Here is a 16,375-nt window from a genome sequence, read left to right as displayed (position 1 = left end):
CAGTGCCATCGGATCAGCCCCTCCATGTCCCCCATCAGTCTCCGCGCACTGCACTGGATCCTGACGTCACACAGCGGCGGGTCATAGTGTGCGTGTCAGGATCTAGCGCAGCGCGGTGCGGGCTGGCGGGTGACCACGGATTGGTAAGTAATAGCAAGCGCTTCACTCCCGCTCTGTGGTTACATGACACAAACGAATCCTTGATGCAAAAAATTTGCATCAATGATTTTTTTTGTCGAATTGCTCAATTCAATCGAGTAATGGTTTCAGCCCTAGTGCTAACAGCGCAGCAAATGGTAGTTTGAAGAGATGGCAAGAAAAATAATGAATTTGAATTGGCCACAAAGCACAGCTTCACCCAATGCAGTGGAAGTGTTGAATATTTTCTTCTGCTGTTCACGTTTTTTTTCCCGTTGATAGAATCGCCGTACAGTGGCTCCAGCTAAGAGCGAAACACCTGCAAGGGACAATAGAGGTAAGAGCAGACGCCCGGAGAGGATGGTTATTGGGTTCTGTTTGTCGCTGTATTTCCGACACCCGGGACCCCCGCCGATCAGCTGTGTGAGAAGACTTGCCATGCACAGCACCGTAGATTGTATAAAGGCTGTGCTTGTTATCATGCTTAGCCCCGTTCACTTCTATGGGACTGGGCTGCACCTGGGCAGCGTGACAGACAAATGTGACGTCACTTGGCCTAGGAAAGCTGTGAGAAGGCCGTGGCACTCCCAGGTGCACCAGTGCCTTCTCATACAGCTGATCGGAAGGCGTCCCTGGTGTCGGACCCCCACCAATCAGATATTAAAATCTTGGAAACCCCTCGAGTGGTCCAAGCTACACATATTGATGACCTATCCTCGGGACAGGTCATCATAGCAGATTGGTGGGGGTCTGACACCCAGCCGCATCATTAACAAAGTGTGTGGAACTGGAAGCAGAAGCTTCTATAAGATATGTAGTGGCCATATCTGATTACTGCAGCTCATTAATGTGATTGGGAGCTGAGCTGCATGGCGCCAGAAATTACACAGCGTATGGCGCCTTTCTGCCTCCTTATACTGTATAGTTCACACCGTGTACCCAGTTGCACACCAGTCATTACACGGAAGGATCCACTGTGGTTTTTGCTTCACCCATCAGTCTCCTATTCTGCATTGCCCTCGGAGTCTAATGTTCTGTTCTTTTTCCCTTGCAGCAGTCGGTTCAGCCCGGGCACGGCCAAGCCAACCGCCAGAACAGCCGGCCTCTGCACAGAATGGTAGTGTTTCAGATATATCTCCAGATCAACCTGGAAAAAAGGACTTTGGCCCTCCTTGTATGTAACATATGTCTAGGATTGCTTCATATTATATGTGCACATGCTACGTAGAAATCATAAGCACTCGGTGTTAAACCCGTACACAGCCGACTCATGGGCCCGTACACAATGAAGCATCGCTTACGTTTTTTGTTTTTTTTAGTGAACCCCCATATCTGCTGTGACATTGCACACTCATTTGCATGTAATTGTCACTTTTATTTTGCATGTGCAATTTTTTTCTGTTTTATAGTAATTGTGGTTGGGCCATGCACATTGCCATCTCAAGGAGCCATAGCTATTGATAATGTAATGAATTATTTTGGTTATTTTTTCTATGAATGCTTGATTTATACTGGTTCTGAGTCATGAGGGCAGTAGTATGGTGGTGGATAGTTGTATGTTCTTTAAAGGAGTATACGATCCTATGAGTGCGGCACAATAGTCCCGCGGGCAGCCCGACGTGCACAGCATTATTGTAACCTATGGTGCTGTGCGCTCCCGTGCGCACTATCAATGCCGCTCCGGGACATATGGCCCGCTCACAGACCGTATGTCTCGGAGGGCATACGGTTGTAGTACATGACAATCTCTAACAAAGCTAGAACCAGCCCTGCACCTCCCATGGATCCAGAGATCTCCTCATTCATTGCTCCTATTGCTGTGCAATATTTAGTTCAGGCTGGCAGCTTAGGGGACATGTCCTTTCTTTTGGGGGGTGTCCTCATTCTCACACTCTGTAACTGTAGATCCAGCTGGTAGCAGTTGAAGGCTACAACTGAGCATGTCCGGACACCTCAGCGCGATGGGTAGAGAAATAAGAAAGAGAAACAAACAGCAGGTGGCGCTATACAGATACATTTTATTGAATAACCCAGTGGCTACTTTGTACTTGCCAAAAGTCTTCCCAGATTCAGGTGTTAGTTGGGAAAATGTAGAATATTTTTCATGGGGCAACCCATTGAACAGACTCCTCTGTAAAGACCCCGTCAGCTCTATGGACATGTCTGTCTTAGTAACTACTTCCCCTAATCTAATGCTGTATCTTTTCTTAGATCTTAGCATTGCGACAGTCCGCTGTTATTCCTCCGGGAAATGTATGATTAAATTGACAACTGGGGCGTCCATTCCCCTTGTCCATAGGGTTGGTCCTGCACAGTCGGCACTTATTGTACGCTTTCAGACTGTGTAGAAACATGCCCTATTGACGCGGTAAATGGTGACATCTAGTCGTCAATTTATTTGCAGAGTATTTTAGCCCCCTGTCTCCCCAGGAAAGCCACTGCTAGTAAAGGTGTAGTCTCATCAGAGACAACCCCTTACAAAATGCATCCTTTGGGGGCAGTCGGTGGGTAGCCCCGGTCCAGGACCAGGCTGATGGCCACAGGCTTAGCAGTGTGAAGCCATGGCCCGGCAGACCTTTTCCCTGGTGCAGTGGAGGTGTAGCATCACGTGGCAGACATTCATGGTTCATATCTGCTCGTCTCTGCCACGGGGGTATGAGGTCAGTGTGCCCTAAATGGGTGTATGGATGGGTGTTGTATTCATGAGGCAATAACATTAGGACTGTAGATGTATGCCACAGAGGGCATTGGAGGCTGGGATGATAAGGGTTAAACCAAGGCTGTAAGTGAGGGGCCTCGGAATTGCTGACGTTCTTGTCCGTGTCCTCGTGATGGGGTTTGGAGTCATACCCTTTGTGTATGGTTTTGAAGAAATGGGATCATTAATCCGCTTGGTGTTCAGTATAATCTAGGAATGACCCCAACTTTTTCCAATTCGCTTACTCATGGTTTAGCCGCATGATTCCTGAAACCTCTAATTATAGCCGGGAGGTTTATACAAAGCTGGATATCAGCAAAACTCGAGAGCGTCAGAGCGTCGCTGCCAGCAAATCGGACTGCAGCCGCAGCGTAATTCCCAATGTGACCTTTCTCTGATGGCTTCATGTGTCTCTTCTGGTTCAGTGGTTCATCTCCTGGATGCTCACTTTAAGCCTGGTCTCTGCCCCTAGACAGTATGGCTGCCTCCCATCGGCCTAGCTGTCTCTCTGGACATTTGTGTAACAGGGACGACAGACAGATGGCGGTCAGTTCTGAGAAGTGAGGAGCAGTTGCTTTTCCAGTTCATGATATTGCCAACTTTCAGCTGCTGATTTAATAATCTGTGGAAAATGTTACCCTATTGAAAAGGTTGGTAGCTCGCTATACACCGAGCGCTGCTGGGGCAAAGAGGGAGGGAGACTTCTACAGGTTGTTTAAAGGGGTTGTCCAGGGTTTTACAAGTGATTGCCTATTCTCAGGATAAGCCATCACTATCTGATCAGCGGACACCCCGCTCCACCACAGATCAGCTGTTGCTGTGGTGCCGGAGCAGCTCCGTCCGTTGATGGTGCTGGTTACTTCCGCGCTGCTCCCATAGAAGTGATTTATAAAAATACAAAAAAATTTTTTTTAGTTATGTATATTTAATTATAAATAAAATCTCACAAAAAGAAATCTTTCATTTTAAAGTAAACTAAACACTCCATTATAAATTTTGTAATATACTGTGTTTTTTTGTTTTCGTTTTAGGGACAAAATTGTCTTCCTAGGTGTCAGTAGCGTTTTAGATTCTGTACACTCTCATGTCAGCGGTGTACAGATTCGACTGTGGGGCCGCAGTGAGCTTTGCTAAAAGCTCTGTATAGCACATGAGACCCTGCACTGATGTCCTATGCCAGGCCTGAGCCCCAGCAGCATAAAGAAGTGGCAGTGAAAAATTTGTGAAATGCAACTTTATCTTGCCCCTGTGAATTATTTCAACTATTCTAGATATTGCAATATGGTTGAAGAAATCCAGCTGTGGAGCTGGATTTCTTCAACCATATTGCAATACGTTACCCGGGCCTGACACGGTTTCCTCCGTGCTCACAGGTGAAGGTAGGGCAGGTGAGAGCTACTGAACGTTCTTTTCTTCAATTATTCTAGATGCAGCCAGCACTGCTCCTCTCTGAGTATTCTGGTGAAAATTAATTGAGATTTAGTTTTTAGTCCTATTCGCCTAGCCCTAGTGGCAGACATGCTAATTTTAATGCTGTGTCGTCAGCTGAAAGTAGATTCCAGAACCAGCATTATGATTGCAGCTCTGGAAGACCACTGGTTGCCTGAATCATGGTTACTCATGATCTGCCTTCTTGACCCCCTTGCTGATGGCAGTTTTAGTTTCTTTGCCAGTTCTCCCCTAGGGAGAAAACTATCCTCGGTAGGCAGCTGGAGATCATGGGTCACGAGACTCTTCCTAGGCGGCCAGGACTCTTTTCTAGGCTGAAGCTGCCATCATTATAACGCTGGTTCTGACAACCACTTAGGGTCCATTCACACGTCCGTTGTTTCTTTCCTGATCTGTTCTGTTTTTTGCGGAACAGATCTGGACCAGTTCTGTACCCATTCATTTTCAATGGGTCCTGAAAAATCGGACAGCTTAATGTCAGATTTTTTTTTTCAGGACCCATTGAAAATGAATGGGTGCAGAACTGGTCCAGATCTGTTCCGCAAAAAAACAGAACAGATCAGGAAAGAAACAACGGACGTGTGAATGGAACCTTACTTTTAGCTCATGAGTGACCAGCGCTGAAGTTAACTAGCACTCGGGCTGCATAAAGTTGATGGAAGGTTTAGCTTCTCTTTCACTCTTTGCTATGGGTGAATCTATAAAAGCTGCTACAAATCTGCCTTGTGTGACAAAGATTTTACTCATTTGGGGAATCCTTTTTCCTATCCATCCTTAGAGAAGCTCCATGTGGACCTAGCAGAGCAATTCCATAATTCTCTGCCAAGGTATTCCTCATAATGGACGGACAGAGCTTAATTTTTTATTTATTTTTTGCACACATGATCTGCCACATATGTGACATCTGGCCTTTGGGGATCTGAACACTGAGATCCTTACCAATCCCAAGATGTGTATCTTGAGCCCTCACTGGTAACGCCTAGATCAGGGATGTCTAACTCATGGCCCTCCAGCTGTTGCACAACTACAACTCCCAGCATGCCTTGATAGTTGTAGGCTGTACGGGCCTGATGTTGGGCTTTATTATGTTATAGTCTGCAGGCGAGCGGTCCTGGTTTTATTATATTATAGTCTGCAGGGGAGCGGTCCTGGCTTTATTATATCATAGTCGGCAGGCGAGCGGTCCTGGCTTTATTATATGGCAGTCTAGAGGAGAGCGGTCCTGGCTTTATTATATCCCAATCTGCAAGCGAGCGGTCCTGGCTTTATTATATGGCTGTCTAGAGGAGAGCGGTCCTGGCTTTATTATATGGCAGTCTGCAGGCGAGCGGTCCTGGCTTTATTATATGGCAGTCTGCAGGCGAGCGGTCCTGGCTTTATTATATGGCAGTCTGCAGGCGAGCGGTCCTGGCTTTATTATATGGCAGTCTGCAGGCGAGCGGTCCTGGCTTTATTATATGGCAGTCTGCAGGCGAGCGGTCCTGGCTTTATTATATGGCAGTCTACAGGCGAGCGCTCCTGGCTTTATTGTATCGTAGTCTGCAGTTGAGCGCTCCTGGCTTTATTGTATCGCAGTCTGCAGGCAAGCGGTCCTGGCTTTATTGTATCGCAGTCTGCAGGCGAGCGCTCCTGGCTTTATTATATGGCAGTCTGCAGGCGAGCGCTCCTGGCTTTATTATATGGCAGTCTACAGGCAAGCGCTCCTGGCTTTATTATATGGCAGTCTGCAGGCGAGCGGTCCTGGCTTTATTATATGGCAGTCTAGAGGAGAGCGGTCCTGGCTTTATTATATCCCAATCTGCAAGCGAGCGGTCCTGGCTTTATTATATGGCAGTCTGCAGGCGAGCGGTCCTGGCTTTATTATATGGCAGTCTGCAGGCGAGCGGTCCTGGCTTTATTATATGGCAGTCTGCAGGCGAGCGGTCCTGGCTTTATTATATGGCAGTCTGCAGGCGAGCAGTCCTGGCTTTATTATATGGCAGTCTACAGGCGAGCGCTCCTGGCTTTATTATATCATAGTCTGCAGGCGAGCGCTCCTGGCTTTATTATATCATAGTCTGCAGGCGAGCGGTCCTGGCTGTATTTTATTTTTATTTTTTTTTACTTCTTTTTAAGTCCTGGCTGTATTATATCGTAGTCTGCAGTTGAGCGCTCCTGGCTTTATTGTATCGTAGTCTGCAGTTGAGCGCTCCTGGCTTTATTGTATCGTAGTCTGCAGTTGAGCGCTCCTGGCTTTATTGTATCGTAGTCTGCAGTTGAGCGCTCCTGGCTTTATTGTATCGTAGTCTGCAGGCGAGCGCTCCTGGCTTTATTGTATCGTAGTCTGCAGTTGAGCGCTCCTGGCTTTATTGTATCGTAGTCTGCAGTTGAGCGCTCCTGGCTTTATTGTATCGTAGTCTGCAGGCGAGCGCTCCTGGCTTTATTGTATCGTAGTCTGCAGTTGAGCGCTCCTGGCTTTATTGTATCGTAGTCTGCAGTTGAGCGCTCCTGGCTTTATTGTATCGTAGTCTGCAGTTGAGCGCTCCTGGCTTTATTGTATCGTAGTCTGCAGGCAAGCGGTCCTGGCTTTATTGTATCGCAGTCTGCAGGCAAGCGGTCCTGGCTTTATTGTATCGCAGTCTGCAGGCGAGCGCTCCTGGCTTTATTATATGGCAGTCTACAGGCAAGCGCTCCTGGCTTTATTATATGGCAGTCTGCAGGCAAGCGCTCCTGGCTTTATTATATGGCAGTCTGCAGGCAAGCGCTCCTGGCTTTATTATATGGCAGTCTGCAGGCAAGCGCTCCTGGCTTTATTATATGGCAGTCTGCAGGCGAGCGCTCTGCTTATTATATGGCAGCTGCAGGCGCTCCTGGCTTTATTATATGGCAGTCTGCAGGCGAGCGCTCCTGGCTTTATTATATGGCAGTCTGCAGGCGAGCGCTCCTGGCTTTATTATATGGCAGTCTGCAGGCGAGCGCTCCTGGCTTTATTATATGGCAGTCTGCAGGCGAGCGCTCCTGGCTTTATTATATGGCAGTCTGCAGGCGAGCGCTCCTGGCTTTATTATATGGCAGTCTGCAGGCAAACGCTCCTGGCTTTATTATATGGCAGTCTGCAGGCAAACGCTCCTGGCTTTATTATATGGCAGTCTGCAGGCAAACGCTCCTGGCTTTATTATATGGCAGTCTGCAGGCAAACGCTCCTGGCTTTATTATATGGCAGTCTGCAGGCGAGCGCTCCTGGCTTTATTATATGGCAGTCTGCAGGCGAGCGCTCCTGGCTTTATTATATGGCAGTCTGCAGGCGAGCGCTCCTGGCTTTATTATATGGCAGTCTGCAGGCGAGCGGTCCTGGCTTTATTATATGGCAGTCTGCAGGCGAGCGGTCCTGGCTTTATTATATGGCAGTCTGCAGGCGAGCGGTCCTGGCTTTATTATATCGCAGTCTGCAGGCGAGCGGTCCTGGCTTTATTATATCGCAGTCTGCAGTTGAGCGCTCTTTTATTACGTTGTATTCACAGTCTGTTGTTCGGTGTTACCTCTGGATGAGACAGGAGAAGGTTTATGAGCGTAGTACTGCTACTGATGATCGTTCATAGAAAAGCCATTTCTTAATATTACATCTGACATGATTATTCTTCTCTACTCCAGCCAGGAGGAAGTCTAATTGTGTGAAGGAAGTAGAAAAGCTGCAAGAGAAGCGAGAGAGGAGACGGTTACAGCAGCAAGAACTGCGAGAGAAAAAGGCTCTGGTGAGGACATTTCACAGCGGCTGTCACGTATATAATCTCCATTAACGGATACGTCTGAATCTCCTTGCAGTATGGAGAGGGGTCTGGCCACCTTAAAGGGACGGTACATATTCATGGCCAAATAAAGCAACTTTACAGATACTCCTAATTATCTTTCTGTCTTGTGTCTGCAGCTCCTCTGCAGGCCGGTGTGTTTAGTGGTCACCATCTGATCCTGCAGTCGTACTTTGCGTACATCCCTCACTGGCGTACATTTGGTAGCTTAGAAACAATAAGGGAACGGACAACATTATTACAGGATCAGAGTCACATTGGTCTGCATAGGAGCTGTATACAAAATAGAATTGTAATTGGGGCAATTTGCTTCATTTTTTCATTCTAGATGCTTTGTAACAATACAAAAACCAGTAGACCAGGACCATCAAGAAAATGCAAGAAACCCATATTTCTCGCCCAGTTTCCTTGGGGGACACAGAAGACCTTGGGTATAGCTCATCTCCATAGGAGGCGTGACACTAAGTGAAGACTGTTAAGCCCCTCCTCCACAGCTATACCCTCAGCCTGGAGAGAGAGACTGCCAGTTTTTGCTTAGTGTCCAAGGAGGCAAGACACTCCCTGCTCTGCAGGGCTCTTTTCTCCTTGTTTAAATTTTTGATTTTTACTTTTTTCTTTTCTTTTTGTTCCAGAACATCAGGGACAACAGAGTCGCACTAGACCTCTCTGTTTCTCCCGGGGTTGAGCTGCGCCAGTGCCGGTCATCCGCACTGCTGCCTCCCCCACAGAAGGCAAGGTGGACCAGGGCAGCCCAGCTCCCCTGCATCCCGCCAGCGCAAGGGTCGCCCGCACGCCAAGTCCCTCTTCCAGCGTCCTGCCACTACGGTGCCAGTAGCTGAAGGGGCGACCCTGCTGGAGTGGACCGAGGGTGAAGACGGCTGTGGTAAGAGAGTGGCTTCTCCAGCCCTACGTCCCCCACCCCCTACCCAATGGTCTCCTGCGTGCCTGACCCCCCCCATACTGGGCCTCTGGACCCTTCCCCTGCTGGACCTAAGCTGGCCCCTGGGGTGCCGCAGTGCGGCAATCTGCTCCCTGCCTTTTTTTCCTGGCCTTCATAGGACCAGGATACGGCGATGCAGCTAGTGGCTGTCGGCCGTCGCCTGCCTTCTCCTCACGGGCATCCCGTCTCTGGGTCACGTCCCCATCTCGCCTGATCACATTGGGCCTTACCGGAGTGTGCAGGACGCTGCAGTGGAGTAAGGCCTCGCCTCCGGCCAGCACTGATATTCCGGTGCGGCCGGGCGCCGCGAAAATTAGGTTCCGCGGCCAGCAAGCCGCCATTCCGGCCCCTGTCTCGTCCGGCGGCGGGGTGGGCTCCCGCGGCCGGAAAAACGTCATTCCGGCCCCTGTCTCGTCCGGCGGCGGGGTGGGCTCCCGCGGCCGGAAAACGCCATTCCGGGTCCCGGTCTCGTCCGGCGGCGGGGTGGGCTCCCGCGGCCGGAAAACGCCATTCCAGGTCCCTGTCTCGTCCGGCGGCGGGGTGGGCTCCCGCGGCCGGCAAACCGCCATTCCGGGTCCCTGTCTCTTCCGGCCGGCGTGGGCTCCCACGGCCGGCATTGGGCTTAACTGTGCCCCAGCGGGTGCCGGTCGGCGGGGCTCCGCAAATTTGGTCCCATGCTTCGCGGCCTGCTGGGCCGCATTTCCGACCGGCCCGCGGGGTGGGCTCCCGCGGCCGGTTTAAAGCGGCAGGTCGCTGCAGCATTCCGCCTCAGGTCCCGGCGGTATAACGGGCCGGGCGCCGCAATTTAGCCCCCGGCTTCGCGGCCTACTAGGCCGCAATATTCCGGTCTCTGGTGGAGGGGGCGGGAACTTCTCCGGGCGCGTATTTTTCCCGCCTGGAGGTTCCTCCGCCCCCAGGGGATCGCACGCCGCCCTCCAGGCCGGATTCCTGTTAACCCTTTGGGTACAGGCCGGCCCCCAAAAAATGGGTCTGTTTAGTTGGCCCCCTTTTTTCTCCTGCCTCTCAGGTGCCCCTATATGGTGGCTCCCCTTTAGCCTCAGAGGCTGTGTTTCAATAAATAAATAAATTAAAAAAAAAAAAAAAAAAAGAAAGAAAGAAGAATATATATGAATTAAATAATAATAGATCATGATTTCTATTAGACTGCGCAGGACGCTGCAGCCTCATCAGTAATGCTGCATGTCGGCATGACCTCTTTCCACGGGCGGCATGGTGTTGCGCTCCCAGCCTGCGTCGCTGCTAGGGCATTTTCCCCTTTTAGGCGGTTTTCTTGCCTCTTCCAGGTACGGCGCTGGCCAAGTGCGTTCGGCCCTTCTGTAGGCAGCATTCATCGTCTCTCCAGTTATGGTGCCTGCCATGTGCATCCCCCCCCCCTCCTAGGCGGGCTACTGCACTCTCCCTGGCTGGCCATGTGCATGACCCCCTTCTTAGGCGGAATACTGCATCTTCACCGGATACGGTGCTGGCCATGTGCACGACCCCCTTCCATAAGCGGAACGCTGCACTCTCTGGTTTTGCTGCCGGCCATGTGCGTGACCCCCTTCCGTGGGCGGAACGCAGCACTCACTGGATTCGCTGCCGGCCGTGTGCGTGAGCCGGCCATGTGCGTGACCCCCCTTCCTGGGCGGAACGCAGCACTCTCACTGGATCTGTTGCCGATCATGTGCATGACCCCCTTTTTTAGGCGGAATACTGCACTCTCACCGGATACGGTACTGGCTATGTGCACGACCCCCTTCTATAGGCGGAAGGCTGCACTCTCACTGATGTGCTATGTTGTACTTAGGTACTATGTTATTATGCTGCACTCTCACTGGTTTCGCTGCCGGCCATTTCTTAGGCGGTATGCTGCACTCTCATTGGATTCCCTGCCGGCCTTGGGTATGCCTCCTTCCCTCAGGCAGCTTACATACATCCCTCTGTCTGTGGTTGTTTCCTCGCAGGTACGTCACTGACCATGTGCGTGTGCCCAATACATGGCAGGGTGCTTGCACTCTCGCTGGATCCGCTGTCGGCCATATGCATGACCTCTCTTCCGTGGCGGTGTACGCACTCTTGCTGGATTCGCTGCCAGCCAGGGGCTTGCCTTCCTTCCTCAGGCGACATGCACGCATTCTTAGTGACTGTGTTTGTATCTCGCCAGTACGTTGCTGGCCATGTGTATGACTCCCATGCATGGCGGTGTGCTCGCACTCTCCCTGGATGAGATGCTGGCCATGTGCTTTACCCCCTTTTTTTCTGGGCGGCATGCTACACTCTCACCGGATACCTTGCTGGCCATGTGAATGGCCCTCTAACAGGGGTGGAACGCTTGCACTTCCATTGGATACGGTGCTGGCCTTGTGCGTGACCACCTCTCATTTCAAGGGCAGAATTTGGCACGCTCATGAGATTCACGGCTGTCCTTATATGGCTGTGCTGGACTTGTACATGTCCCCCTTCGTTGGCAGAGTAGTTGCACTCTCGCTGAGTTCAGTGTTGGTGCATTGTGGCACACTCACTTAATGCTGGGATACCCTGTGCATGTTCCCCTTTCGCTAGGTGGACCTCCTGCGTCCCTGCTGGTTTATAGGGTATGTCCTGCTTCTCTGAAGTAGGTACGGCCTTAGGCATCACTTCCTTTTGGGACGGGCCTTTGCACTGTTACCGACTGCTGTTGACCTGGTACATTTCCCCCTTTCGGGGTGGACTGGTTGCGTTCCATCGCATGCTATGCTAGGTTTGTGCATAACTCCCTTTCAGGTTGCACTTGCAATTCCGTACATGCTGTGGCACTCTGGGGCGGGCCCCCCTTTTTCTAGGTGGGTTGGCCTTCCCGCTGCTTACGGGGCTGCTCGTACGTATGCCTCACCTGCTTCCTGCGGCATACCTTTGTTTCATACCTTGCGATGCTTGCCGCAAGCCTTGCACTCGTCCCTAAGGAGTTCATTCTGTCCTCCTGACCGAACAGGTTCTATTGCTCTCTGCTGCACCGAGCTGGGTGGTGCTCATTCATTTCGTTGGCTTTTCATTCCAGGGAGTGTTCGTGGGTCCTAGATGCATGCCCATTCGTCCTTCTGCGGCATTGCTTCCCTGCGCTGGTGGTCACATGGTCGAGAGTGCTGTTGTCTGCAGCGCCTCTCGAATTCTTCGTTGGCTCTGGCAGGACTGCGGTTCCCTTGCCTGCTGCAATTTCCTCCTCTTCGGATGCAGTGTGGTGTGAGTCCTTCCTCTTGGCGCCTCTACGCTTCTGTCTGATCTGCTACCAGGTTCGGGCTGCTCTTCTCGGGAAGGTCACCCGACTTCTCTTGGGTGCTCGATTACCCGGGTCCGGAGGACCTCCGCCTTGGGTTCTTCACGGTATTCGCCTTCTGCGAGGCGGTGGACCGGGCGTCTCACAGTATAGTGGGTTCTGCTTTGAGCTGTCCTATGGCTTCCCTGTTGCCCACTCCTCCTCCTTTCGGTGGGAGGGTGTTATGCCGGCCTCTGTCTCGACTGCCTTATCTCGCCGGCCTTGTTTGGCTCCCGCTCGGTACAGATCGCTCCAATGTGGCTTCCCGCCTGACTTCAGAGGCTGTTCTTCGTTGTCCTCCCTTCTGGGGAGAGCATGGTTGTTCATGTGGGTGGTTCCGGTGTTCCTTTTGGCCTCGTACTGTCTCCCTTGTTCACACTGGCTGTATTAGCTGTGTGCCTATTTACCGAGTCTACCACGTTCTGTTCTCCCGCTGAGTGCAGATTGCGTGGCCCATTCTAAGACGATGGTCCTGCTGTAGACTTACCTTCTCGATAACTTGGGGGGACTACCTTTTCATTCCAGATTCTCATGATCTCCCACACCGGGACGGTACGACGTGGTTACGTCAGCATGGATTTTAGCCTGTCTTCTCCTGGCATCTGGCGGATCGTTTGGGTTCTTTCCATCTGTCCTTCTGCTTCCCCATTCGGGTGGATACGGGATAACGTTGTTCGAGGGCCGATGGGGCTATTTTTGTCGACCCTTCTGCCTGTGCTGCTGGTCTGCGCCTGATCACATTGGGTTTTCGCCCGCTTGCCAGGCGACTCTAGCGGGTTCGCTACTGTCCACTCCTGGCAGTGTTTCGTCCAGGATCTGTCGTAGGGCTTAGGTTTTTTTGTCTGGGGTTCTGTGGGAAGCTGTGCATTCCCCACTCTGAATTTCTCTCCCCATGGTTCGGTCTGTTACTTGAGGTGTCAAGTGTCGGCGCTGTTCTTCCTCTTCCAGCGTTCTCGGCCCCCTGGGCCTGCCAAGACCTTCTTCCTCGGAGTGGCTCTTTGGTTCCTCTGTGCTGTCCTTCGGTATCGCCCTGGGGACTTTATACTGAGCTCTCGGTGCTCCAATCTTGTCCTTGGAGCCGTTACAGAAGTTCTCTCTACCCCTTCTGTCTTGTACGGTTGTGTTCCGTATCAGTCGTGTCTCTGACGGGTGCCGGAATGGTCCTTTTTTTGTTCCAAGCCTTCTGTCTTTTCCAGGACAGGGCTGTTCTACGTTCAGTTTCTTCCTTCCTTCCTTCCTTCTGAAGGTGGTGTTTGCCTTTCGCTTCAACACCTCACCTGTTTGGGCCTTGCCGCTTTTATTTGGGGGATCTCCGACTCTTGTAGCCGTTCGGCCTCTTGGGTTTCCAGGAGGTCTGTGCATAGGGTTGACTGACTCCAGGGTGGTTTTCCTCCGCTTGATCAGTTTGGCTATTGCTGAGGTTACCGCACCGAGGGCAGGATTCTGTCTTTGGTGTCACCGTTCATTTCGCCAGAGCGGTTGGTGCCTCCTGGGCCGGAGGCATTGGGCTTCGGCCATGCATTTGGGCAAGGCGGCCACAGGGTCTTCCTTGCGCCTTGCCGTGTTCTACAGGGTGCATACTCTGACTTTGGCAGATGCTGCCTTGCCCCGCCTGGGGTTGCGGGCGGCGGTTCATTGATGCCTTTCGGGTGCTTCACCTTGGGCTGTGGTCCCTCCCCCTTTTGGACTGCTTTTGAACGTCCCAAGGTCTTCTGTGTCCCCCAAGGAAAAAGGGGGCGAGAAAACGAGATTTTTGTATTACTTACCAGTAAAATCTCTTTCTCGCTCTTTCCTTGGGGGACACAGCACCCACCCATTCATTGTTTTTTCTCTGTACGGTTTCCGAGTTTTTTGTTACCCATCGGGTTCTTGGCTTGTTGGTTCCTTGTTGGACTTTGCCTTTTCTCACTGCTTGGACACGCAACTGGCAGTCTCTCTCTCCAGGCTCAGGGTATAGCTGTGGAGGAGGGGCTTAACAGTCTTCACTTAGTGTCACGCCTCCTATGGAGATGAGCTATACCCAAGGTCTTCTGTGTCCCCCAAGGAAAGAGCGAGAAAGAGATTTTACTGGTAAGTAATACAAAAATCTCGTTTTGCAAAGTTATTCCTGAGTGTTCTTATTTTACATCCCTATGTGCACTTTAGTTAAAGAGGCCCTGTCACCGCTCCTGATATATCTGTATTAATACCTTCATGCATTCTCCATGTAATAACATCTGGATCATCTATTTTTATGGCTCTATGATGTGCCGTTCCTTTATTATTTCTTCTAGAAGTTATGGATGAATTGCTATTGGCCTTCAGTAAGGGTACAGAGGGGGGTAACCAGTTGGGGGAGCGGTGTACCTGCACAGACTGACTATGGCAGCACTGATTGGATAGTCAATCTGTTCAGGTACACACCCAACTGGTTACCTCCCCTCTGTACCCTTACTTCAGACTGCTAGCAATTCATTCATAACTTCTAGAAGGCATAATAAAGCAATGGCCCAACATAGAGACATAGGAATAGATGCTCCAGATGTTATTACATGGGGAATTCATGAAGGTATTAATACAGATGTCAGGAGCGGTGAAAGGTTCTCTTTAAAGGGTTTATGCCTTGACTAACTAACATCATATAGTACATGGCAATGCCTAGAACTAGCCCTGCAGCTCAGATGGAACCAGAGATTTCCCCATTCATTGCTCCAATTGTTCTGCTGGATCTACTTCAGTCTGGTAGCTCAGGGGCGTGTCTTTTCTGCTACAGCTCTCACCCTATTACAGCTCAGGGGGAGTATCCCTTCTATAGCTCTCTCCTATCACAGCTGGGGGAGGGAGGTGTCCTCTCTGCTGCATCTCTTTCCTTCTTACAGAAGATACCGCTGGAGACCTCCTTAGTGAGGTGGACAAGAAATAAGGAAAAGAGCAAACAGCAGGTGGCGCTATCCAGATACATTTAATTGAGTAACTTAATTGCATGCAATTAAAAAAGTATTCAGATCCAGGTGCTGGTTTGAAAAATGTAGAATGTTTCGTGGCATAACTCCTTTTAATAAGCATGTGAAGTTGTAAATGTTAATGATGGCAAACATGCAAGCCCACCTACACCATTAAAAAGTGACAGGTCCCTAATATGTTGTTTTCTCCCATCGTAGGACATTGATACCACTTACCCGAATTATGAAATAATGTGTATGATAAGAGATTTCAGAGGAAGTTTGGATTACCGGCCCTTAACTACTGCAGACACTGTAAGTCAGAGCTTTGTGTGCCCACGGTGGATCTTTCACATGAAATCGGTGTCCCCTTGAACTGCGTGTGAACTGTTGACACAATTCATTTTATGTGGCGGGGTTAAAAAGAGTGGACATGTCAGTTCTTGCAGCATTTTCCACTTGTGCACATCTGCAGTTTGTACAAGAGAGGAGATCAGGCGGACAGTCTCCGATTTCTGGAATGGATTCTGCAGTGGGTTCTTCCGACTGGAAAGAAAGCCTTTGTTTATCACGTGAACCTCCTTTAATATTATGGTATTTATGTGGGAATGTTCACATTGTAAGGTCCGTTTCAGAGGACCAAAATGCAGCCCCTTTTCAGTCTTCACAATATGGCCCTAACACCCTGACTACCTACAGTCCAGCTGAACCAACCGTCTAGGGTTCAGTAGGACTGTGGAAGTCCAGATATTTGGGGACAATATAGACACTAAAATGTGATTCCCAGTTTTGAAAAATATTTATTTTTATATATCTTAGTTACCTGAGAAGTCTTATATTTGTATTTTTGGTGGGGGGTCCAGTTGCTGAGACTTGCAGCAATCTCTAAAAGAAGGCTGGAGGAGCACCATACTTTTTCAGCTGTGTTTTCATGCTGGGGGGGTGTAGCAATTTACAGGCTCATAGTTTGTGCCAGTTAAACCCCCTGCTTGCATGTCTGAGGAAGGCAGAGCCTAATGCAGCTGAGCACGTTGCTCAGATGAGTGCTTCTGCCTATTCGATTTCACTGCCTGAAATGTCACTAGGACTTGTCAAACATTTTCTGAAACCACAGGTTAAAGTGTGGAGAAAATAGTTATTGAATTAAAGGGT

General features: G+C 50.3%; 1 protein-coding gene across 3 annotated transcripts in view; it reads left to right on the top strand.

Annotated features, from left to right (window-relative positions):
* The window catches only part of KIF2A (kinesin family member 2A), a 77,059-nt gene that overhangs the window by 23,807 nt on the left and 36,877 nt on the right, over positions 1 to 16,375 (top strand). For 2 of the 3 annotated variants that reach the window (XM_044276164.1, XM_044276162.1), the window contains exons 4-7: positions 421 to 475; positions 1,193 to 1,312; positions 7,916 to 8,016; positions 15,443 to 15,538. In XM_044276164.1, coding sequence (XP_044132099.1) covers positions 421 to 475; positions 1,193 to 1,312; positions 7,916 to 8,016; positions 15,443 to 15,538 — 372 coding nt within the window. The remainder of the gene's footprint in view (positions 1 to 420; positions 476 to 1,192; positions 1,313 to 7,915; positions 8,017 to 15,442; positions 15,539 to 16,375) is intronic. The other variant, XM_044276163.1, reaches the window with a different exon arrangement.

Source organism: Bufo gargarizans, chromosome 1 (genome assembly GCF_014858855.1).
Source record: "Bufo gargarizans isolate SCDJY-AF-19 chromosome 1, ASM1485885v1, whole genome shotgun sequence".
Classification (NCBI taxonomy): domain Eukaryota; kingdom Metazoa; phylum Chordata; class Amphibia; order Anura; family Bufonidae; genus Bufo; species Bufo gargarizans.
This window is presented reverse-complemented; position numbering and strand designations above follow the sequence as displayed.